General features: G+C 39.5%; 1 protein-coding gene across 1 annotated transcript in view; it reads right to left on the bottom strand.

Annotated features, from left to right (window-relative positions):
* LOC131229275 (calcium-dependent lipid-binding protein) overlaps positions 1-25,870 on the bottom strand; it is a 92,378-nt gene extending 66,508 nt beyond the window's left edge. Inside the window, exons 1-4 of the mRNA XM_058225178.1 lie at positions 25,573-25,870; positions 15,269-15,370; positions 3,310-3,360; positions 2,227-2,347 (exon numbers count right to left, since the gene is read on the bottom strand). Coding sequence (XP_058081161.1) covers positions 2,227-2,347; positions 3,310-3,360; positions 15,269-15,370; positions 25,573-25,677 — 379 coding nt within the window. The 5' untranslated portion in view covers positions 25,678-25,870. The remainder of the gene's footprint in view (positions 1-2,226; positions 2,348-3,309; positions 3,361-15,268; positions 15,371-25,572) is intronic.
* Positions 25,871-26,827: the final 957 nt, after the last annotated feature.

The raw sequence follows: 26,827 nt of genomic DNA, 5'->3' as shown, positions 1-26,827 counted from the left end.
TTATGTTTCAATGACATCGAACCTACTTCGATTGCACCAACCTTGGGCTACTTACCTCCAACAATCTTGAAATACTTCAAGTGTTCTTCGATGAAATCGATCCTCCTTCGATAGCATCGAAAGTTGATGGCATCGAAGCTCATTCGATTGCATCGATATATGGACCAGTTTGTCCAGCAAGCTTTCTAGGAAAATCTTATATCTCAATTGCATCGAAACCTCTATTAATGGCAGTGAAATTCAAAATTCGATAGCATCGAAAGGCCTATCAATTGAATCGAAATACGGACCAAACTGTCTAGTGAGCTTCCATAAGAAAATCATTTTATTCTCGATGGCATCAAAATTTGGCTCATTTAGTCCAGGAACCAAGTGTCATTTTCAAAGGAAAATCCCAATGGCATCGAGCCATCTCTCAATGACATCGAAGGGCCATGGCATCGAGCCATCTCTCAATGACATCAGAGGGCCATGGCATCGAAGGATGATCGATGGCATCGGACAGAATCTGTCTTGCACTTATTTGAAAATAATAGTGCAGAGAGTCGATGCAATTGAAGAAGGTTCGATGACATCGAAGACCTCTCGATGGCATCGACAAATAACAGATTTCTGCCCGTTTTTTTACCGTTGGGATTTTACTCTATATAAACACTTGGGTTGTTTCTAGGAAGATAGAGCAAATATTGAAGAGAGTTTTGAGAGAGTTATTACCCTTCCTGTCAAGCCCTCTTTCCAATAAGAGTTCATCATTCAATCCATTACTAAAGCATTTATTGGTATATTCAATAACTTGGATTGAAGAATGAACTCCACCCTTTGTTGATCTTCTAGCAGCACTTCTTAAATGCAAATCATTGTGCCGGGATCTTTAAAGGCTTTGCTCATGAGAATCTTCTCTAGATCTTAAATGCATATCATTAACTGGATTAGATCAACCAAACTCTAAACCCAACAACCTCGGTACCTCGATTGGAGCATCTACAAGTAGTTGCGGTTCAAGTGAGTTGAAGACTCTTCGCTAGTAGGAAGATCTTTAACAACATGTGCTGAAATGGGGCTCACTCACTTACTTGTAAGTATATAGAGTTCGTTGAGTCTAAAGTCATTTCCTTGTATAGGATTGAGATTCAAAGTTTGAGTTGACAAACTCGCTAAGACCTTTCGTATGCCTCCGACAAGAGAATACGTGCTTTTGTCCTTGTGTAGGACTTAAACGTTAGGTTCTTGTGTAGGACCTTGGCCTGTGTGGCCTAAATTGTTAGGTTGACTTCTGTAGGCTCCTAAGTAGTGTCCTTGTGTAGGACCTGTTGCCTCGAGTAGGCATTGCCTTGTGTAGGCTCCTAGTTGTGTCCTTGCGTAGGACTTGTTGTCTTGTGTAGGCTCCTTAGTTTAACCTTGTGTAGGTTGTAAAGGTTCATGGTTAACCTGATTTAAAACCATTGGATAGTGAAATCCGGTACACTCTACGAGAGAGTGCGTCCGCCGGGAGTGGAGTAGGCACATAGCCGAACCACTATATATAATCGTGTTTAGGATTGCTATTTGTGCATTTATTTAATTATGCTTATGTACCTTGAATGATTAGTTACGATGCATAATTAGATGAATATTTAGGATTGATAGGAATCACATCCCACACACTCTTATACACTATCTTTATAGGCTAGTTGTTTTACTTGCAAATCATGTGTAGCCTATGTGAATGGACCCTTTATTGGCTTGAAAGCCTTAGAGTTACTTTGCCTTACTTACCCTGATTGGTAAATTACTTTAAGTTAGGCATTGTTTGTTTTTAATAAGTAAATATTTTTGAAAAGTCCTATTCACCCCCCTCTAGGACATTTGGACGTAATTCCATACTTCAATTAGCGGTTCATCTGTAATTTCATACCTCCCATCCCTCAAGAGGCACTGTACAAGGCCCTTTCAAATTGATAGGGATCCAAACAAGGCACTTGAATACGTATTTCTGCTTTAATAATCAACTTAAGAAAATATTTCCCACCCTACCAAACCATAAGTCATGCCACCACATTAATTATTGCCTTCATGGACCCAAAACATTGTCCCAGCCTAAAAAGAAAATCTAGAAATGTGGATGTAAGAAAAAAGAAAAGATGGTCGATCATCATTTCCATCCATAACTCCAACCAAGAGCTGCTAAACCATCATAATGAACAGGACCAAAAACATACAGCTAAAAGAGTAAGAATAACATCAAACCTTCAATCTTGGGCGGCACATTTCCAAGAGAAAGTTTGCTGAACTTTAGTGAAGAAATTCCAGGAGGTCGATAATCCTCCAGAAGTGGTTCAACAGATTCCCGAATGACCAGTGTTGCTGCCTGAGAGGAAGAGTATGCTAACTAATTTAAGAAATTAAAGAACATAAGCTACTCACATGCCAGTATCAAAATGATACATGCAACTGCAGGGACCATAAATTTATGACTATATTAGCAGCACTCTCTCATAAATTGACATAACACATTTACCAATCAGTATGCATGTCATTTTTTTATGGATATAAGAGGTCGATAATCTTCCAGAAGCAGTTCAACAGATTCCCTAATGACCATTTTTTCTGCCTGAGATGAAGACTATGGTAACTAATTTAAGAAGCGATTCAACAGTCCCTCCCTCCCTCATAATTTGTCATAGCACATTTACCATTCAGAATGCATGTCATTTTTTTATGGATATAATATGCATGTCATTGTCATCTTACAGTCTCTTTAACTTTTGAACATTTTGGTGCCAACGTCCCAGATTTGAGGATCAATTTGAAGGACTTCGTTTATGAGAAGAAGCAGTTTAAGAACTTCAGCAATAAAAAATGAATTTATTAAAAAGTAATGCTACAGTAGCAATCAATAAAGCTTTAAGAAAAAGAAAAATAAAGGAAGAAAAGAAGGTTCTTCTGGACTATTCAATTATTTGTCACAAAAAATACTATATATAAACAGAGCAAATACAAAATTAAACATCTGGTGGATCGAACTAAAGCAAAAATATGTTCAATGACAAGTTGACAACCATTGCATGTGCATATCATGTTATGTGCGAGGACAACAATTCTTGAAGAACTGCATCAAAAATTAAATACTATAGCCCCTAATTCTGGAAATGCACATCTCAACAACCTACTATACAGAGGTCACAAAGCCAAAGTTCAGAATGAGAAGCCTAGAGATTGTGTGCTCATGAAGTTTGAGAAGAATCTACGAAAATTTTAAGGTTAGGCAAATAGCTACAGAAAACATGGAATTCAATTTTGACATCATGCAAAACACAGGGATTATCTTACATCAGCCACAAAAGGCCACATTTTGCTTAGCTGCTTATTCAACCATTTCACCTGCAAGAGCCCAACACAAGAAAAATAAGATTCATAAAATGAAGACATAAAACAAAACTTAATAATAATAATAATAATAATAATTTACTAAAAGTACTAATCCCCAACATGCATATGGAAACATGTTCACCTGGTTTGCAAATTTGTGACTGTTAGATAACATTATAGAGTGAACGGTGTAAGGAGAAAGGTGAGGAAGAGAAAAAGAATTTAGAGAGATTTGTTCTCTCCCCTTAAGCATCTTATTAATAAAACCTAGGGCTGCCAATAGGTACCCAGATCCACTGTTACCCGATGAACCCGATCCAATTTTAACAGGTCCGGGTCTGATTATTTTATTTTTTTGGACCCGTTACAAACAGGTTTAATCAAGTTCTTGTCAGGTCCGTCAACTTAGACCCGATGAAAATCAGGCTGGTAAAGTCGGGTTCGGATCAGGTCCAATCAGTCATAGACTCATAGTACTATTATAAAGATTAAATATAAATTAATCATTGTAGCAACGGAATGAGGTTTTCTAAGCCACACACAAGTAAGAGAGCCCCTTTACACCTCATGCACATGTCAAAGTGGCACATGTATGTGCAACCTAATCCACTGATCTGGTGGGCCCGGCCATTCAAATGCTCTAATTTGACCTGAACCCAACTTAACCTAGACACAAAGTCAGACACGTACCTAACTGATACCTTTGCCTGATCGGATCTAGGTCTATGTCCTTGAGAACAACCAGGACCTGGAAAAACTCAAAATCGGATACAGGTACAATAGGACCTGACATGAAACCAACCCATTGAAAGCCCTAATAAAATGCTAACAATAAAATAACATTGTGTCCAATAGGAGCACCAAAAATTGTACACCACACCAACAATAATTACCCCATACACCACAAACACACTCACATCCTTACACAAGCATATGCAATCTCCAATACTTCTCAAGCTGGACCATAGATATCACACATGGACGGCTTGCAACAAGGATAGTTGTGGATGTACCAACATGGTTTATGAACACAAAATGATCACAGGAGCTCTGCTCGAACCATGCTTTGGGAGACTGATACACCACAAAGAGCTTCTCTTTGGTCTGCAGATCATCCTTTCACTTCATCTGGACAAAACTAGGAGGGAGAAATGCACACTTCTTCACACCATGGAGAAAAGCATTCTTCATGCCTAAGCGGTCAAGGGATCCTTTACGAAATGCAGCCATGGAGAGAATTGTACCCTTAACATGATCATACGCTTTGAATCGATGATCCAGGATGTCTGAGAGACGTTACCTGACTTTCCTATTTGGTCAGCAGCAAAGATGGAGGCTTGGAGAGCTGCCACTTGTTGTAACTCACTAATAGTTTTGTCCCTTGGGTGTGGAGTACTATAGCCAAAAGTTTCATCAGAGGCTCTCATATTAGCAGAAGACTTTGCATTGATGTCCTTTGGACGAGAGGATGAAGAACCCAATGGTATTCCTTTAAAAGTCGTCTTTTTCCATAGTGTGCATCTAAGTTTGTCTTTGTCCACTTTTCCACATTTGGTTCCTTGCCCCTTCGCAGTTTTAGATTTTGTAGTCAGGGTTAACCATGTTGTAGTCAGGGTTGACCATTCTAAGCTTGTTTGTCCACTTTTCCACATCCGGTTCTTTGAACGAATGCACCTTGATTTTCATATATAATGCTTGATAGAACACTTTGAGATTTCACTCTGCAAAAGGATTTTCTTTGTGGAGTAATTATAAAAAATCGTAAGTTACACTAAGATGACATATTAGCCAATGTTGTCCTTAAGAGGGTAACATGAACTCCTAGATTGAAGTATCTACTATTTATAGCTGAAAGATTCTTCTCGACCATTTCCTCTATATGGTCCCAAACCCTCACCATTGGTTAGCCCACATATAACTACAACTGAGAAAGCCAATAGCAAACTCCTAGCTTTGCACCCAAACACAGCAGTCAAATTCCAAACACCTTCTAGCTGCACAACCCAGAACTTTACTCTTCTAGACATTTACTTTCTAATTGAGAGTACTTCGAAGCATTGAATAATCTTCCTCAGATTGAACTCTTCAGCCATGCTAGCGTCACAAAGGAGAAACATATCATCCAAAGTCTACGAGATGGAAAACCATTAGGCTTGTCTTCCCACCATAAACCTGCTTATGAGACCCTCCAAAGTTGGCTTCTCGTGCATTTTACTTAACACCTCTACCCCCATCATAAACAACAAAAGGGAGAGTTGATCCTATTGCCTTAGACCCCTCCAACCATTGAAGAGACATGGAATTATGTTAATCATTGTCGAAAGATTCATTGATCCAACACACATTCAGCCATACATCCTCTCCAACAAGCCCTCAAACCCATCATCTATATCATGTATCAAGGAACTTCCCATTCAGGTAGTTGTATGCTTTCTCCTTTCTCCGCCCTTTCTTTCTTGGGCACTAATGTAATAAATAACGCTCTCAACTCTTTTGAAAGTCCCCTTTCATTGGAAAGAAACTCTAATAGGTGCCTTTTCATTTATCAACTTCCCGTTCAGGTGATCATATGCTTTCTTCATAATCTCCACCTTTTCTTTCTTCGGCACTAACAAAATAAACAGCACTCTCAACTCTTTTAAAGTTCTCCTCCTCTCATACAATTGGAAACAAATTCCAATAGGTTCCCTTTCATGTCTTCGCATTCTAGGAAAAAACAAATGAGAAACCATCCCTGCTCGAGGCTTCACACCTCCCCATCTCCTGAACTATGTTTTACACCCGACCCCCCTATTAGGACCCTCAAGTCACAAACTCTCCACCTGCCAAAACTAAAAATTATCAAGGATGATCCACCCTTCATATGTACAAGGTCCAAATAGAACTAGATAATTTTGAATGTTGGCTCTTTCCTCATTATGAAGCAAAATTCACAAATTGTTGAGATGTGCCCAAATTGATGCTCAGCAGGCTCGTATGTAGCATTGTGTGGCATTGTGTGATCTGAACATCAATTCTTCACAAATTCACCTTTGTGGGTATCCAATCTTATTGACCAATACTAGCGTATTAGCTCAATACGATACATGATATGGGGTTGTGTTGACCCCAGTTAAAGAAGTGGGCCATATCAGCTTAGATCGGAGCCCTGTTGGCACTGATATGGGATTGATACAACCAACATGGGCCAATACGAGTCATACGACCACAAATGCCCAAGTTTGAAATTTTTTTCAAAATTTTCTCTTCTTTTTTCATCTAAACCATGGAGGAAGCTTGTAAAAGCCATGTTAGACTAAATCTAGGCCATTTTGGGGGATTGTAACAAAAGATGTGTGGGATTGACGATTATGGGAAACTTTAGGAAAAGGGTAAACCACCACTTCTTCTTTTTTTTTTGTGTGTGCGTCCGCGCGTGTGTTATAATCTTCTTTTTGTTGTATTTCAATGTAAATGGCCCTAATTCACCAAATCATGTTTGATTTGTGTTCAATTATCTGGTTGATTTTCAACAGGTCAAGCCAATATGCAACATTCTTCGGCGGGGGTGTTCTCGAGAGTGCTAGTCCTTTTCAGAGATTAAGGCCCCTTAGGTCTTTTTTTTTTAATTATTTTTTATTTTTTATTTATTTTTTAGAGATAACAGAAAATATATTAAAGAAGAAAGGATTACAAGGGGGAGGATTGACCCGCTGAGTTAGTGAGAAAGGGATCCTCCCAAAGCAAACAGATTACAATCTTTGATATTAAGAAAATACAGGGTCCATTCCGCTGTGTGCTGCTGAACTCTCTGAAGAACAACATCCCTTAGCTGCTTTTCTAGTTTTTTGTCGTTAGGCTTTGGCTACTCGGGAGCAGCTTTTGCTTCTTTTTCTTTCTTCCCCTATTGCTCTCTCTTTTGCCTGGTTTTGTTTCCAGTTTTTTTTTTTTCTTCTTTTTAGTTTTCTTTTCCTTGTTGTTTCTCTCTTTTCTCCTCCATTAAAAGTATCACCTTTAAATAAAAAATAAAAAAATGCAACGTTCTTATCAAAGAAAGGTCAGATACACCATTACAGTTGTGTCTAAAATAGAAAAAAAAAATGATAAATAATTGAATATCTCATTGTTTCCCCTTTTCTTAGTATTTTTTCCTTCATTCTTTGGCCTTCAAAAGAATGACTGATATAGGCTGATGTGGTCACATACGGGCCAATACAATCAGTGACACCTACATTGAATCGTTTTTCGATTGAGCCAATATGCCCCCCTAATACCGATATTCAAAACCATGGCCATAAGTGCCTCCACAAAATTACAATATTATACCTAGCTCATAAGGTTATGACTTATGATGTCAAGCCAATGTAGGGGATATAAATATCCAAATCCAAATCTTAAGACATTTTGTCGTCGCAATCAAAGTCTCTGCACTTTGAATAGTACCAGTACAACTACAGCTATGACTGTGGGCCGATGTCTGGCATTAGTAGCTATTCTTATTCACGTTTGACACAGCAAATGCCCAATGACTATGATGATGATGAGGTGACACCAATGAGATTGAGCAGCCACAGGCAGCACGACTTCATTTCTGGTGGTGACATGATTGGTGAGTAATGTCTTTGTATTTATGTTTGTCCTTTGACATCACTCTATCACTTATGACTTATGAGTTCACTTTATACTTCATGCATTAACATCTTACCGACTTCCCTTTTTTTTTTTTTGAGAGAGAGAGATAACGGAACCTTTATTAAACGCAAAAAGGAGTTACAGAAAACAGAGAGAGCTGAACCGCTCTCCAATGAAACAAAATTACAACCCTTTAAGTTTTCTGCAGTAGCCACCCACTCCACAATTAGCTGCCTCACCCTATAAGCTATGGACTCCACCGACTTTGAAGTACCACTGAAGCATCTCCCATTCCTTTCTTCCCAGAAGGACCACCATACAGCCATGAGAGCCATTCTCCATAGCATGGTTCAGTGTTTTCACAATCTAACTCCCTGCCAGGCCTTTAAGAGCCTCCCTGTTGAATCTGGAAAGGACCATGAAATCTCAAAGCGATGTAAAATTTCTGGTCAGATCTGATTTATAAGAGCACAATGAATAAAGAGATGATCCACCGATTCTGCATCTGCCATACAGCATAGGCAGACATTCGTGATAAACATACCCCTTTTTCTCAGATTGTTGACTGTGAGGACCTTCTTCTTGCCTACTAGCCATCCAAATGCTGCTATCTTGGGCGGGACTTGGTATTTCCAGACGTAATTAGTCCCTGCCTCCTCTTGAAGAAGGATTACTGACTATATAATCGTAAAAGGATTTGACCGAGAATTTGCACGATTTGTCAATTCTCCAGAGTAGTCTGTCAGCTCTGCATTGATCCGGTTTGCTACCGTTAATGCGATTAAGTAGCGCTACATATTCTTCCACCTTCCAGTCTTGAAGATTTCTTCTGCACCTGAGCTCCACACAACCTCACCTCCTAGAAAGGAATAGCATTCACCCACTGATATGGATTGGTTTGGGGCGACGCAGAAAATACGCGGGAATTCATCTTTTAGAGCAACCTCTCCCACCCAAATGTCTTCCCAAAATCGAGTACATTCGTCGTTCCCTATATCAATTCTTATACTTTTAAGGACATCCTTCTTTATGGATAACACCCCTCTCCAAAGGGCCGAAGCTCTATAGTAAGTAGAGTCGTTAGTCCACCAGCTTCCTTTAGATCCCCCATACTTGCTTTTGATTATCGTGTTCAAAAGAGTTCCATTCTCATTCCCAAGACTCCAGGTCCACTTGCCTAAGAGTGCCCGGTTCATGCTTTTGAGGTTTTTAACTCCTGCCCCTCCAAATTGGGTCTACTTGCAGACCTCCTTCCACTCCATGAGGTGGATTTTTTCTTCTCTTCCTTCCCTTGCCATAGGAGGTCCCGTCTTAGCTTTTCTAAGATTGCCATTATCGACATTAGGCATTTAAACAGGGACATGAAATACAGGGGAAGGTTCGACAACGCTGCCTTGATAAGGGTGAGACGCCCACCCAAGGATAAATATCTGCATTTCCATCTGGCTAGGTACTTATCGAACCTATCGATGACCCTGTCCCATAACGACTTCGGGGGCTTTCCAATACACAGCAGGAGACCCACAAAAGTAGTCGAGAGGCGGTCGGCTGAACATTTGAAAAAGTTTGCAAATTTAATAACCACTTCTTCCTCCATATTCACTCCGAACATCTTGGATTTTGCCATGTTAACCCTGAGACCTGAAACTGCCTCAAAACATTTGATCGTAGTTCGCAGGTTGCTCGCTTTTTTCCTGATTTGCTTCACTAAAAAGTAATGTATTGTCCGCAAACTGTATATGAGAAATTGGATTATACCTTCCACTCTGAGCCCGTGATGATGCCTTCGTCCTAGCCTTTGGACAGCATTCTAGAAAATGCCTCCCCTACGATTAAGAAAATAAAGGGGGATGGCCGGTCACCTTGCCGAAGCCCTCTAGGGCTGTTGAAAAATCCTTTTGGAGATCTGGTAATTAAGATGGAAAAGAAGGCTGAACCCACACATTCCCCCATCCATCTTCGCTTGCGTCTGAAACCCATCCGATGGAGCATATATTGGAGGAAGCCCCAGTTTACATAGTTATATGCCTTTTTCTGCATCTAACTTGCATAAAAGGCCCTTCAATTTGTGGCTCGAATCTAAACATTCATACCCAATAAGGGCACTGCCCACAATTTGTCCTCACAGGATAAATGCATTTTGATTGTCGAAAATTATTTTACCCATCACCCCTTTCAACCGAGACACCAAGACTTTGGCTAGGATCTTATACGGACCGCCGAGAAGACTAACCAGCCTAAATTCCTTAAAAGACTCCACTCCCGGGATTTTCGGAATCAGCGCTACAAAAGAGGCCCCAATATCTTTTGATAGCCTCCCTCTATCATAAAATTCGTAGATGAAATCCATGACGTCTCCTTTTAATACTTCCCAGAAAGATTGGAAGAGGATTATAGGAAACCCATTAGGGCCAGGGGACTTGTCTCCCCCCAGGGCGTCCATCGCACTTTAACCTCTTCTAAAGAGAAGGGAGCTTCGAGAGCACTGACTTCCTTTATAGATAAACTGTCTACCTGGGGATAATCGAGCTTGGGCCTTTTCCAATCTTCTCCCCGAAGCAGATTCTTGAAATATCGAATGGCCTCTTTTGAAATGCTTTGTTTGTCTTCTACGCGGGTCCCATTCACCACTATGCTGCTGATTTTGTTGGATCTCACACACGCACTAGCTATACAGTGAAAGAATTTTGTATTTTTGTCTCATCCTTTGATCCATTTACTGCGTGATCTTTGCCTCCATGAGATTTCATCTTCCAGCACCCTTCCAGCATAAATTTGAATCAGCTAAACTTTTCTGGTAACGTCGTCTGCTGTCCTCAAGCCATCTTCCGCTTTAATGCCTATCGTTTTCAACTCAGCAAGGATCGCGTTTGCTTCCTTCTCCCTTGAATGAAGCTCTGCCGCTTTCCATCTCTTGATCTCATTTTTCAATAGTCTCAGTTTGCAGCATAGCCAGAAACCTGCATATCCTTCCACTTTAAATCCTACCCACCATTCTTTAATTAACTGATGAAAACCTTCTATCTTTAGCCAGGAGATCTCGAATCTGAATGGCTTCGGGCCCCAGTTTTGATCACCTTTTGCAAGTATCGACGGGGTGTGGTCGGACATAGGATTCGGGAGGAGAGTCTGCGATAGAAGGGGGAAAAGTTTAAGCCAGTCAGTCAATACCAAAAATCTGTCCAATCTAGACATAGTTGGGTTTGTCCTCCCATTTGACCAAGTAAATCTCGCTCCGAGCAGAGGGAGATCCACAAGTTCCTGACCTTCAATCCACTGTGAGAAGATGTGCATGCCAGCAGTGACCTTACCACCATGGGATCTTTCTTCCACATAACGCGTTATGTGGAAATGACCACTTATGCACCAAGGGCCACTGAATTTCTACCTGGTATCATTTAATTCTTCCCGAAAGTCCTTTCTTCAGTCTTCTTGATTAGGGCTGTAAACGGAAGTAATTAGACAGGAGAGATTTGAGGATGTCTCTTCCAGAATTATTGAAACTGAAAAAATTCCACTCTAACTATTCTCCAGGGTCCAGCATGAGGATTTCCACACCACCAAAATTCCTCCCGCACTTCCAATAGCATCCTAGGCAGCCCACTTAGCATCTTTTTTCCTTCCAGAGACTAGAGAGAACCCAGTAACTTGTCGTTGAAATTTTGAACCTTGGTTTCCTGTAGGCAGATAACGTCGGCTTTACTCCTACCATAGATATCTTTAAGGAATCTTCTCTTCTGCTTGGACCCCACCCCTCTAACATTCCAAGATAGGATCTTCATTTAGGGACTGAGTTACCTTGAAGTCCTTGAGTCCTACTCACCTTTTTTGACCTCTTGTTAGAAATTGGGCTCGAGATAAGACTTTGCAGCTCCCTGTTGCTATATGTCTTAGTGGGATATTTCCTAGGAGTTCTTGTCGTAAGCATTGGTCGGCCATGTTCCTTAATGCAATGGAATAAAGCAACGTAATCTTCCAGATGATCCCCGAACGATAACCCTATGGATCTACCAACGTGGCCCATAGCATCCATCCATTTCCTTTTTTGAATAATGTTGATCATTTTTGCCCTTTGTTCTTCATTGTCCACCCTCGCCAACCCCCCCCCCCCCCCCCCCCCATCTTCAGATTGACTTCCCGCTCTGACCAGTAGAGGCTCCACCTCTATAATTCCTTCTCTGACGCCTTCATGGAATAGCATAGATAAAGCTTGATTTGGCATCGTGACTTTGGATGATGAGGAGCGGTGCGACGATGAGTCGGGAGAGTCTGCACCTTCAGAAGATCAGGAGAGGAAGTCCTTCTAGGGATCGGATATATTGTCCCCCTTCACTGGCAGTGCGGGGGGACTATCTATCCTCGGGGATAGATAGGTAACCGCACGAACAGGAGCATGCAATACAGGGAGCATATCTCGCACGAGCGAGGAAAGCTTCCAGGGCATCCAATGGCTCAAAACAGAGAGCTCCCTGACACGTGGCTCTACTATCTTGTAATAAGGGGTGTCCGAGCCTCCGTAGATAGGCACAAGGCAACGATTGATGATAGGGTCCGTGCTTAAAGAGAGGTTGAGATTTAAGGCATGCGAGTTAAGTGGTTCCGAAGCACCCGAGCCGCATCTACTCGAGTGACCTAACCGAACTCGACCCTCTCGTTCGGAATCACCGGGCTCTGCGGAACAACCACATATTCTGAGATCCCCAAAAGTGTGATAACAGTCGATATTTCTTGAAACGACGGAGATACGAAGGGGATTCGGCAAGCTATCTTCCTTCCACGTGGACAGAAGGGATTCGACCGCTCCCATCGAGGAGAAGCACTCAATAGCTTCTGCAAAAGCGATGCCACGTGCCTCGCTGTCCAGGTCTCCTCTACTGACATCAGTCCTGCCTCCTTCTGGAAGAATACAGTTGTTGGGTTTCGATGCTCCTGAGCCACACAGAAATGGGGTGTTGTCAGCCCTAGCCATGGCTCCCCTCGCTCCTCCCGATGGAGAAGAAGACCCTCTTTGTCTCCATAGATCACCCCATCTGGGGATTGGACCATCCTTGGCCTCCATCTGAATCGACAAATAGAGCTTCCTGTCGTCAGCTAGGACCTGAATACGGCACGGAAGAGTCCCTCCCTTCTTCCTCTTAACCCTTGCCCTAATCACCCCCATATCCTCTCCTAACTTCATTTTAGGATCCAGTTCGATAAAATTCCCCAAGCGTGAGGCAGCTGTTATGAAAAATTCTTCATACCAGAGCTCCAGTGGAACAGACCAGATCACCATCCACACATCTTCCATCTCGAACGTTGAGAATTCGTCCCACCTCTAGATTCTGATAATAGGGTCGTCTCTATGTAGTGCTCCTGCCATAATCAGTAAATCTGGATTGACTCCTAGACTCATCCAAATCCATAGTTCATTGTAGCCAATGGGTTTGATATTGTATATTTCTCTGGTGGGATTTTGCAACATTCATCTATCTAGCTCTTGACTTCAGCGATCGACGTTCCTTCTTTGGTTATCACCACTACCGACACTTGTAGGGCTCTTTTCAATCGTTCTAAGCTATCTTGGTTAATTTGCACCACCATTTCCTCCCCTCCCTTCATGTTATCTTCCCCGCTCCCCGAACCCATTGTTCGGCAGCATTCACCTCTACCTTGCAAATCTTCAATTGATGTAGATGTCCTATTCGACTGAATAAGCACCTCCTTGAAGGACAGTGTCCCACTGGTATGGGGCAAGCATATCACCCCTTGAACGTTCCTACCTATAGTAATGGGTTTCTGCTGCATTGGGATTTTCTTCGCTTGTGTTGATCCTCCTCTGCTGTTAAATCCGAGTTCAGGTCCAAATCTCGATCTCTGGACCAACAGCTTAACACCCCCAAAGCTTTCGCCATGAAGAATCTGGATCGCCCTTATGAATTCTTTCTCTGTACTCGTCTTTACTAACGCAAAATCCCTATAGGTCCCATTGGTTGTGTTTCTGGGCCGCACCACGTCCATCACAGTTCCAGCCATGCCAAATACTCTAGAGAAATTGATCCAGAGCCACCCTTCTGGGAATCCCTTAACGAACAGGGTTGGGTAGCTAGAGACATTCCTTTCCTTTTGTGCATGCACATTCGGTTTCCGTTTTCTTCTTGAAACGTGTTTCCAATCTTGTCCCTCCGCCTGCTCCAGTTGTTTAGTTCTTTCTTTCGCAGCCTCTTGCGAGTTACTTCCTTTCGTCCTTGCTTCCGTCATCTCTTGCGTGTTGCTTCCCTTCGTCCTTTCTTTCGCCGCCTCTTCTACCACCTCTTGCGCATTGCAAGAGAGGGTCCGCCTCTTCCGCATTGCCGAAAATTCCCACTATCCACTTAGGTTTTGCATAAAAGGGTAAACCAGAAGCCGTTCTGACAACATTCTTACTGACTTATACCGCTTCTTTTAAGTATACATGCACAACTAAATTATGGTTGTCTATGGTTAAATGGTTATATAAATACAAATATAGAATTGTCACATCATTAGATTCATGCTCATATAATCTTATTTATATTGAATTATGGTTATTAGATATTTAGAAAATTAAATATAAGAATTTGGTAGTCAATCCAAGCCTGTTGAGTTTATAAAATCATCAAGCAGCTCGAGACAGCATTCTTAACAAAGAATGGCCCATTACACCAGCATAACATGTTCAAACTAGGGAAATGAAGAAAAAAATTGAAAGGAAAATCTTGTTGACAAACAAACAAGGGAAATGACTTTATATTTTTCACAGTTTTCTAGGAACTACTTCCCGAAAAAAACCATTTGCCTCAAATTTTTTTCCACAAATCCAAACAGGCTCTAAAAAATTTTTGAAAAATATTCATCTCATGAGACAAGCCCCCCCTTTAAACATGCCACTCTCAGCTCAATGAATAGTTTAAGTGTAAGCAGTCTTAACATGGTAGAAACCCAGGCTGTGAAATTAAGGGCCTGTTTGGATTGTGAATTACAACAGTAATATACTGTAAAAGTGCCATCATTACGATTTTACCATGATAAACCAAACACCAGAATTGTCAGTCAAGTTACCTGTTTTTAGGAGACAGGTAAAGGAATTTGTAATCACTGCACTTCTACAGTACTCCATGGATGTAATTCGCAGTCTAACAGCCCCTAACAAGTTCCATACTTCTAGTTTTTATCCTAACTAAAGTACCTGTTAAGTAGATAAAATTCTTCTAAAAGCCAACAAGATATTGTTGCACAAAGAATTGTGTAAATCAAAGCATAACCAATTGAGGAGATATTAAATCAAGTCATATCCCTTGAAACAATTTACCTGTTCAAACACTGGGAACGAAATCCATTCAGGATAATTGTCACCACAGATTTTCTTCAAATCATCTCTGTTAAGTGACGCTAGAAGTTTTATATCAACCGCCTGTAAAAGTTAAGAAATATAAGTAATTATCACCACAACATAATATTGCCTCCTAATTATTGGAAACAAAACGCAAAAGCTGCATTGTCTTCACTAATTACTACCTAATCAAGTGTCTACTAATATTTGAATTCTTTCAATGTGTATTGCATACCGACAGAGGTGTGGAATATTCTGGGTGAAAACAGATTGCATTTGCCAACTAGTCTTTTCAAGAAATTTTACTAGGAAAAAAAGGGCCCAATGATGGGAGGAGAAGAATCATGATATACACAAGGATAAAGGAGATGCACAAAGTTGCACCAACAAGTAAACTATGTGAGTCACACTATGAAGCTCCAGGTGAGGTGGAAGAAAGACAAGAAGTAATGGTATCAGAAAACAGTTATGGCCTCATGCCATAGAGATCAATGACTAAAGCTACTCTTACTAAGAAAGTTATTGTTGGTATAGAGAGGAAAAACAATCTCGATATGGATTTTATAGGTCTGGAAAAAGCATGCCCTAAAGTACTCAGCTGGAGAGTCGAGTTTTTAGTGTACCTGCTCAAACACAACCCGATATCAAGTTTCTTCAGTAGCAATTTGATGAGGCATAGCCCAACAAAGTAAAGAAAGAAAGAAAGAGCCAGGAAGGTTATGCGGTGCGTGATGAGGAAAGGGGTTTCAAGATTGATTTATCCACATCATTAAAGACCTAGGGGAACCTTGATTAGGATTGAAGAGCCTGAAAATAGGATGAGAAGAAGACCTAAAATGTATTAGATCAAGCTGATGAGAAGGATATAAATGTTTTTTTTTTTGCTTGCCAAGGGTAAGATCTTAGATAGGAATGATCATGAAATAGGATTCATAAAGAAAATACCAAATAGCTAGGACAAACCCATAAAGATTTATTTTTATTTTTTTGTGCGTGTGCTGCAAGAATGTAGCCTAATCAACTTTCACATAGATATAGTGCTTACCTCCACAAAGAATCCAGGCTTTATGAATATCAAAAACCAATGCAAGAGATCAAGTTGGGTAATAGATTTGAAGCATTCGCCACAATCGTTAGCACAAACTTTTTATTAAGAATTGTAACCACAACCACAAGATAACCAAATCATTTGCATGACAAAAATAACCAAATCATGTCCTCAAACACGTCACATTGGGACAAATGAGTAACTACTTAGAAGGGATGACATGTATCCTATTTGAAGTTGAAAAGTGTTGTTTCCCTCCTTCAATGTACTCTTTTGCAATTCAAAACATGATAAAGACCAAATCTCATATATTTTATGTACATGCATAGGGAGTGAAATACAACAGGACAATCGTTGCATATCCACTGTATCAATGCCAGTAGCCATATTGATCAGGCCTAAAAACCAATACAATTCAGTGCATATCTATCGTACTAGTGGCAGTGATTGTGCAAGTCAAATTAGTGTGATTTTACTAAGCCAAAAAGAATCTGGAAATATTGGGCAATGTATTATTGACTGAGGGAAATATTGGGTAAACATGAGGAAATGGTAGAATTTCTCAATGAAACTTTAGGAAATGCTAAAATACGCATATTTGGATATGTAGGAATTAAATCATTGCAAAAAAGATGCATACATAATAAGTTTATCTTTAATGGGGGTCTAAAAGCGTGTAACGCTAAACATGGGGAAAATGGTGGAATTTTTGAATGATATTTCAGGCGATGTTAAAATAACATATTTGCATATTTAAGAATCAAATAATAGTGAAAAAAACACATATTTTCATATTCAGGAATCAAATAATAAGTTCCCCTTTAATAGGGCCAAAAAGCACGTATTGTTGACTCAAGAAACATGGGGAAAATTGTAGATTCATCCATCCAACAATCCATCTACGCATGCACATACATACATACATAGAAACACACATGCATGATCCATCCATCCATGCATGAGTTCACACACACACATCCAACCAACCAACCATACATGCATACATATACACACAAAAAAAACATGCATTTCATCATACAACCATGCACCCATTAAAATATATATATATATATATATATATATATATATATATATATATATATATATATATATATATATATATATATATTTTGAAGTGGAAAATTCATAAACACATTTTTGGCAATGTCGATACGTTGGCAATATTATCGAAATATCGCGATACACTGGCGATACAAGCGGCACATGGAATTTACATAGTCGAAAATATTGGCGATATCAATACAATGGTGAAACAAGTGACACTTGGAATTTACACAGTTGGAAATATTGGCAATACTTAGCCATATATCGCCAATACATGGAATTTCTGATACTAACAATATCACCTGGATCGTCGAGCTTGAGATATGGATAATATCGGGGATATTATCGATGTATCGGGGATACTCAGAACAATGCCTACAAGAGCATGGGCTTGTGGGCTAGACTCCAATGTTAGTTTAGCCCTATTTTAACAGTGGTGGTGAATCATCCTCCTAACACATGACATTGATGTGCAGCTATCCAGTCATCCAAATTGTTAGCCAAATCGTGGATGCATCATATCTCTAAAATCACATTGATCAAGCAACCCTAGCCATCCAATTAATGGCTATCTAGTGGATAGTTAAAGTAATATAGTGAGTGGTCCAAATTCAAATGGATAAATTAGATGATTAATATTATGTTTGCAGTGTCTAACCCAAAAACAAGAAGAAAGAAAGAAAGAAAAAAATCACATGTATGCTCTTTTTTTTCTTCTCCATGCTAAGACCACACACATGATCCATACTTTCTACAATTGCAGCCACTGTGTAGATCACGTGGCAAGAAAATCAGGCCATTCTATCACACATGGGAGAAAAGATGGAAAGCTTCTTTTTTTCTAATTTTTTCAATTTTCCATCAAATTGCGTTGTTATCTCTCGATACATGCAATATAATACATACGATACACAACATGTATCGATCAATGAGGGGTAACTTTATGAAGGAAAGGGTCCCAATATATCATGCGATAAATAGGAAATATCATGGAAAATGGGGAACTTTTGCAAACACTTTAAGATATTGTATCTCACAGGTGGTATCATCCAATACCACTGATATAAAGAACAATGAATTAGGCATTGTTGGGAAGATGGGTATATGGAGATTTGGGCAAGAGGAAGATAGTTTCTGGAAGTGGGTTAGCATGGAAAGCAATTCAAAAGGCAATGCCCTATTTAAAATTTGCATTTGGGAAGGTATTTGGTGTTTGGATTGCCCACTCTTCTATATCTTTTAGAATATTTATAGTATATTTGGAATTTTTGTTTCAGAAGGAACTTCACAATCCTTCAAAAAAAGAACCTCATAATGACAAAATATACTCATATGGCATCTTTCTCTCTTGGAAGTGTTTTTGTCCCACCAAAAAGTAGGAACAAGAATCTAGAAACGGAATTCACTGGGGTCATCTTAGATTCACTCTAGCCCCAACAAATCAAAACAGGATATCCAGTATTTAGAGTATCATTATGATTACATGTATTGATGAGTTACGATACAGAAAACGTATTGATATTGTCAATACTATCGCAGACATCAGGGAATGTATCGTTGTCGAGGAAACATTTGGCAAACATTGGGAAAAAAGTGGAATTTTTCAGTGAAATTTCAAGAGATGCTAAAAGATGCATGTTTTCAGTGAAAGATACCTTGTTTCAACACTGAGGTCTTGGTATCGATTCCCTAGTGGGGGTGGCTAACAGTGATGTGTGAACCGACAGTGGGGTGTACTAACGAGCTAACAAAAAAAAAAGACTCAAAATATTACAAAAAACAACTATACATAAAATGTTTATAGGCGCCTAAACCATGCACTGTCAGACAAAGGCAATGCAATCATATCCAAAATGAGTTCATATGGTAGAAATTAGGTTTTCTCCATTTTCCAACAGTTGAAACTTGTTTTTTCACCTCAATCCATGTCAATGCATAAGAATCGTGCATACGCATGGATGTGATCACAATTCATGCTAACTGTAGACATCCCAAAAACGAGCGGGCCTGGATTAGAGACTTCAATCAATGATCAACGGTTTTTATTTGATTAAAAATTGAATTAGTTTGAAATGATTTTGGGACGATTCAAGACAATGAAATTTTGGTGTGAGCCATGATTGGATCCTTGGGGGTTGTGATGAATGATGATTGCAGATTGTGGACCTCACAGGATTTATGAGGGCCACACATATTTTATTGTAAGATCAGGTGAAAGGCAGTTAAATTTTAACCACCCATTGTAACAGAATTTTGGTACTCTTGGTTGAGATAGATTATTCAATCGCCTTTGCCCAAAAGCGGGTAAAGTATGACCACCCAGCATCTGTTTGGTAAAGTTTGTGTGATTTGTATTAAATCACACGATGCCCGATTTCGATGATGTTTCCTTTAATCATGCAGTATTTTTTTATGGACTCTAATATCGAAGCAAAATCAATTTGATTAAATGGTCATTTTTTTTAAGATTTGGGCCTTGCATGTTGAACTATGTTTACCACTCCTATTGTAAGTGCACCCATTAAGTCATCTTTGTCCATATTTCGAGTAATGAAACGTGTTTTTAATTGAGCTCTAATCGTGTTCTAATTGCATCCTATGCCATTATAGCCAATTTGGAGCGCAAAATTACCATTTAGCTTCCAAATTGTGAATTTCAATGAGGGAATCTTATTCTAATAGACTTTTCTGTCTCTTATTCAATTACGATCCTACCCTTCAACCATTAAAGACACATTTTTGCACATATTCTTCTTACAACCCCTGAGATTCCTATAATTGCATGCATGTAATGCATCACATGTATGAATGCCACTTCCATCTCTTGAAAAGGCGCCCTTGATCTTCCCAATTTTCTCTAACTCCTAGTTTTCCTCTTCCTGTCTCAGCACCAGAGTAGCCCATTAAAGGCCAACTCTGGAATGTCTGAGAACGTTTAAAAGTTATCTGCCACGAAGGACACCCCTAAGAGGATGTGCACCCGCCTTTCCTACTTGCAAAGTCTTATGACCCTGCAATGGAAAATCCGAAATAGGTGTAATGATGACTGGAACGATTTTTGCAGCTGTGATTTGTCTTATTGCTTTAAAAAAAGCATCGGTTGAACTTCTGTCTTTCCTTACCCAGCAATCGTGGAGCTCTTGCACCTTCAAAGTAGAAGAGTGGTTTCTTATCTTAGAAGCGGTGTTGTAAGAAGCGCACTATCCTCTGTCTTGAAAGAGAGTAAGCATATACATTAGGTAAGTCAGCCTTTGAAGAAAGAAAGTCATAAAGTCCCCACCCATATTAGAAAGAAAAACAAGTAATTAGACTTGTCCCAGAATAGAACATATGATTGAATGAAGTGGCTGGCATGGCAAGATAAAGATGCAATTGGTCCCATGCACCATGCTTGCTGCTTGCTCGTGTCATGCAGACTCCTACACTAAATAACATGGGGGTTGTTTGCCTCCAGTAAAGTTGGGGACAACAAGTTCTCACACACCCTTCACCCTCTCTTCCACCATCTTTGGCCAGTAGTAACCTCCTGCTATAAGAGCCAATGTCCTCCATGGGTGACTAGCCGCATGGCACTTCCTTAAGTTTCCAACTGTCAAGCACGTTGAGGCAATTCCCTCTAGTGATCAAGAGCCCATTTGTCAATCCAAAACCTCCTCCTAGTAGCTCCCCCGACTTGGCCCGTTACACTCAAGGTGTTCCAAAACGATAGCGGTGCCCGTAACAGCCACCACCGTTGCCATTATGATATGGGCCGTAACGGCTATTACAGCCCCCGTATCGGCCATTATGGCGGTTTTTTATTTTTTGAAAAAACTATTACAGGACCGTTACGAGGTTGTTATGGGACCGTAACGGCCTGTTTTTTTTCTGTAATGGCCGTTACGGCCCTTTTTACCCCGTAACGCATAACGGTTATGATCGGTATCGTTACATAAAGGTCGTTACGTAACCAATTTTGAATACCTTGGTTACACTAGCCTAGCCACCAAGAAGGGATCTTTCTCTAAACCCTCTCCTCTCAGGCAATGGTCCCTTGTATTCTGCAAATGGCAATTAGCTCTTCCCCCTTAAAAACAACAAGTTCAGCTTTCCTGCCGAGGGCATCTACTATTCTCTGATCCACCTGCTCTAGTGAACTAACCGGACAGCTAGGAAAGACTAACTAAGCCAAGCAGACACCAATGAAAAGAGGGACTTTGACTCGCTTACTGAAAGAAATAAATCAATCAATCAAGATGCTACCTCATCGCACCCTTACATTAATTTTCATATGAGATATTATAAGCCTATGATACAACGTTGATAAGACCCTCCTCCGAATCATAAATATAGTATATTTCTTGTTCATTGGTTACCAACTAGTTTTGGGAAGCAAGGCATTCAGCTAGTTAGGGTGTTAATGTTAGTTGTTTATGACAAATAAGAAGGATATATGGCGTCTATGTCGAAGAAGGAGAAGATTGACTATAAGACAAATTGGATAGTCGATTCGGGGTGCTCACATCACCTGACTGGTGATATTAGTTCATGAAGCTACAGAAATATGAAGTGATGCGGTTGTGACCGCGAATAATTCAGTGTAGCATGGGTGACCTTGCAATCTCACCCATGAAAGGGAGTTCAAAAGTCTTGGAGAATGTGTATCATGTTCCAAGACTCCAACGATATTTGGATCATCGATCAATTGGTATTGCTCCCACATCTCTTGTGCTTAGCTCTTTAACAAAGATGTTGTGGTAGCCTTCAGTACGTAAGGAAGCTGGTTGAATCGCAATGCAATTTTAGAATGTTGCATGAAAGTCACATTATCAGGTTTAGGTAAACACAATGACTTCATATAACATAGTAGAAGATTGGCAGCAAGTACACAGTTTGTCAAGCAAATTGCACATGATATCCTACAGTGACAGCAGGTACATAGTTTGTCAAGCACCATTTTGCACACAAAAAGAAGAATCATGAGGACAGTATGTTGAGCAAATACGAACGTTACTCAAGAATAATCTATCCTTGCTCCAAAGGTTGGATAGACTATACATGTTAAAAGTCTTGCATGATGCATGCCGGAGCATAATGTTCTATGCACATACATCACATATATCAAATGTTCTACATGTGCGACCATCCATATAAGTACCTACATGTGCCACTATCAATATTCAAGCACCTCACATGTGCCACATGTGTCAATCAATGTGCACATGCGCTATAATGCTACATGTGTTACCAACCATCTCAAACTCCCCCCACTATTTTAAATAGCAAATAGCGTATAGCGTAGTGCTCACCCCTCTGAAGCACAAGGCATAGGCTATATAGTGTTTAACATAAGCTATATGCTACTTCTATATTTTTAATTAAGATTACACTTGGAAAAATAGGAAAAATAATAGGAATTGATTAAATATAAAGATAAAGAAATAGCAATAGAACTGATTTAGAAGTAATAAGCATATGTTAAAAGACACCAAAAGGTGAAGAACACTACAATGATATCAACCCTACTCAAGAAAAAGAAATACAATCTAAAGAGACTTTTAGATAAGATCCATCTTCACCCTTGTAAAACCCTCCGATATCAGGCCGCTCTTATCTCAGAAACACCGATTGTTTTTTTCCCCAAATAGCCCACAAACCAGCCAATAGGGACAACCACCATAACACCTTGCCTTTTTTTCCCAAAACCACCTCGATGAAAGCCGGGGAAAAAAAAAAAACTATCAACGGTCCCAGCATGACCCAAGGTGCCTTAAAAAAAAAAAAAAGTTAAATCTCTCCCACACTAATCTAGTGAACAAACAATAGATAAACAAGTGGTTTACCAATTCAGCATCAAATAAATACATGGGGGCACATGGATAAACACGATTTAGTACTGTTAATTATATTATTTTACTAAGATCATTAAAAATTAACTATTTTTTTATTAAAAATGGAAAAATGTGACAAATTATTGAAAACATTATTGATTTTAATATTTTAGTGAAAATAATTTGTAGTGTACGCTGCATGGCATGTAGCATAGGCTGTATAACGGGTACTGTCTACTAATTACCATCTAGTGTAGTGTACACTGCATAACATGTATTGTATTTGTATACTAATTAGCATGTAGTGTACACTGCATAATGTCTGCATGTACTAATTAGCGTAGCGTACGCTACAGACGACTTAAGCCATTTTCGTGAGCCACATAACATGAAGGCTAAACTTCTCTACATGGCATAAGCTACATGCAACCATTGTTATCAAATGTGATCGCATATGCACATATGTGATCGCATATGCGCATACTGTTGATCAAATCGCATATGCCATGATGGCATATGCGATCCTGGCAAGTATGCCATGGCACACTTTTATATGCGATCGCATATGCGAGTATGCAATCACATACTGCATATGCAATCGCATATTTCCCAATAGTCAAGAGTGGAAGATTTTTATTTTTATTTTTCATTTTTTCAAATTGGAGAACTTTTGCCTATAATCAGGCACTCATATCCCCTCCATTTTCACTATTCTTTACTCCAAAGCTCTAAATCTCTTACTCTCTCTCTTACACCTCTTTCTTTCTTACTCTAATCTCTCTACGATTATTTCAATTATGTTTATTTTTTGTATTTTATAAGTTGTGCTTACTTTTTGTAAATTAAGTTGTAAGTTATAACTTGTAAGTTGTTTCAAGTTATCCATTTATCATTAAAATTTCTTTGTTCGAAGTTTATAATAATTAGTTATCTTTTAATTTAGCTTGTTGATTGTTTTGTTAAAATTTATATAATATAATATAAGTAATTAAATATATCACTTAATGAAACACTCAAACTATAATGAAATAAGTAAAATAACCCAATCCAATCATGTGTACTAATTAGACAAGTTTTTCCCTCTTTTTTTTTTTTAAAGAATTTTTAGAATTTTTAGAATTTTTTTTTTTTTTTGGAAAAAAAAAAATATGCCATGGCATATGCGATTGTGCGATCGCATATGCGCACAGCATATGCTGATCACATGCAATCGCATATGCGATTTGACAACATTGCATGCGACATAATGCAAACTGTTTAAAACATTGCTTCCCACATGTTCCAACACTCCATGTCACAAGAGCTTGACAAGCTATGTACAATACAGTTAGTCCTACAAAGCATGTGACAGCACGTGCATTACGCGAACTTGGCGTGCATCCAAACAGCCCCTTAATATCTATGCAGCCCCTGTTGCTATATTCTATGAGGCAGAGGTCCGGGCTCTTTGACAGGAAATGCGGAAGCTTATAGAGTTCCATGCTTCCCAAACAACCATTGAGGGGGATTCAACCAATGCCATCAAATGGGCAGAATCTTGATATAAATCCTTGGTGCCTTGCCCTTTGAATAGAGGAAATTGGGGAGATGAAGGGAATCATCATGGTTTCCTTCACTCATGCTAGTAGGGATGTAGATGTAACTGACGATGATTTGGTTAAGAAGGGTTCTTGGCTCTCAAGTTTGCTTGTAGGAGACTCCCTTCCTCTTTCGTAATTTATTCCTTCTTTTTTTTTTTTCCTTTTTAATGACAATCACTCTTCAAACAATAACGATTTAGATTGTAATCTAACCATCATGTGATTCAAAATGGAAAATAAAAATAGGAGAGATTGGTCATTGCAGATTTTAGTGTGATACTTTATTCCCTCTTTCGTTTGCTTCTTTACATATCTCATGCAATGTTTCCTCTTTCAATGAAGTCATTGTCAGATGTCCACATTCAAAAGAAAAAAAAAGGGAAAGAGAAGAAAATTTGGCTGAACCTACACAACAAAAACCACTGCGAGTGCTGATTTCTCTGGTTGGATTTCAACACCTTGCCACCGATCATCTTCCGAAGAACATGGCATAGTTGAACTGTTCTTAATTGCCACAATACTCTGAAACGCGGCTCACTTCACTACTAGCAATAGTGAATTCAAGAACATTTTCAATTTTCCAATGCCGAGAAATCAAGAGCATTTTCAATTTTCCAATGCCGATCGCAGGCATGCAGAAATTGGAATTCCCATCGCAAGGGTAGAGAAATTTCAAGAGGGAACAGGCACGGATAAATGATGCAAGAGAACAGAATTCTTCTTGTGACGGAGACAACGAAGATGAAGAAGAAAAAATCACCTAAAAAAAAAAAGAAGTACCTTAGCGACACGCTTGGTGGATCGATACCTCATCATTTCGCGCCATCCTGCCATCAAAGCAATCCCAACGATCGTCCCCATTATCATCCCTGCAATTAGCCCCATCTCTCTCTCTCGATGATGATGATGATGATGGTGTTAGAATCTCTGGTCGATGAAAAGAGGAAGAAGAGAGGGAAGAAGAAGATCCAGTTCAAGGGTTTTGATAGGAAACGGTGCAGCGTTTCATAGCTGTATTTTTACCTGAACGTTTTCTATCCTTTTATTCTTGGGTTTTAATGCCAGCAATTAAAAGTTTTACCTTTAACGTTCCGAATTCATATTTGCACGTGAAAATCATCCCCACTATAGGGACGACTCCGATCAGCGGGCCATCTCATGTCGACCCAATGGGACAACACATGCTGGAATGGATGCCAGGATTCGGTCAGGTCGGGACGCGGCTTCAGTGGATCCCCGGATCCAAACGAGGACCGTGGATCGCTTACTGAGGGGCCCAACTTGATGCGGTACAATTGTTTCGCCAGATCATTATACAGTCTCAGCCCAATGACATAATAGATCCAAATTTCAAGTCGACCACACTACAGCAAAATAGTGGTGATTAAATGACTATTATTAAAACCTCTGGGGAGCCACCAGAGTATTTATTCGCCATCCAACCTATTTATAAGGTCTAAAGGACCTATATGAAAGGACAATATAAATATTAGCTTAATAAACTTGTGGCCCATGTAGTTTTTAATACCTATCCCCCATTGTTCCGCAGGGTGTGGTCCACTCAAGATCTGTAATTCTCTTAAGGGGGATGAAATTACTTTTTTTGCAATAAATGCACTTGTTTGTGGATTGTCTCTTAATGTCATCAGAGTGAGTTATTTACTATGGTGTTTGGATCATGTATGATGCAAGACTTAAATATATCTTTTGATTCATGTAGTGTTTGGTTGTATATAGAAAACAATTGCCAATCTCCAAAATCATGTTTGAAAACTATAGTGAGAAGTAAGGTGGGGCCCACCTTGATGTTTGTGAGTAATCTACCCCGTCCATCCGTTTTGTGAGATCATTTTAGGAAATGCTACCAAAAGTTAAACAGATCCAAAACTCAAGTGGGTCATACGAGAGGAAAGAGTGGGGAAAGAATTTCCTACTATTGACACCTTCCCGAGCTCCACCTTAATGTTTATATGTCATCCCAAATGTTTATAAGTTCATTCCTACCAGAATGAACCGACACCATAGAAAATTTTAT

Source organism: Magnolia sinica, chromosome 16 (genome assembly GCF_029962835.1).
Source record: "Magnolia sinica isolate HGM2019 chromosome 16, MsV1, whole genome shotgun sequence".
Classification (NCBI taxonomy): Eukaryota; Viridiplantae; Streptophyta; class Magnoliopsida; order Magnoliales; family Magnoliaceae; genus Magnolia; species Magnolia sinica.
Note: the sequence above shows the minus strand (reverse complement) of the source record. Positions and strands in the feature narration are given on the sequence as shown.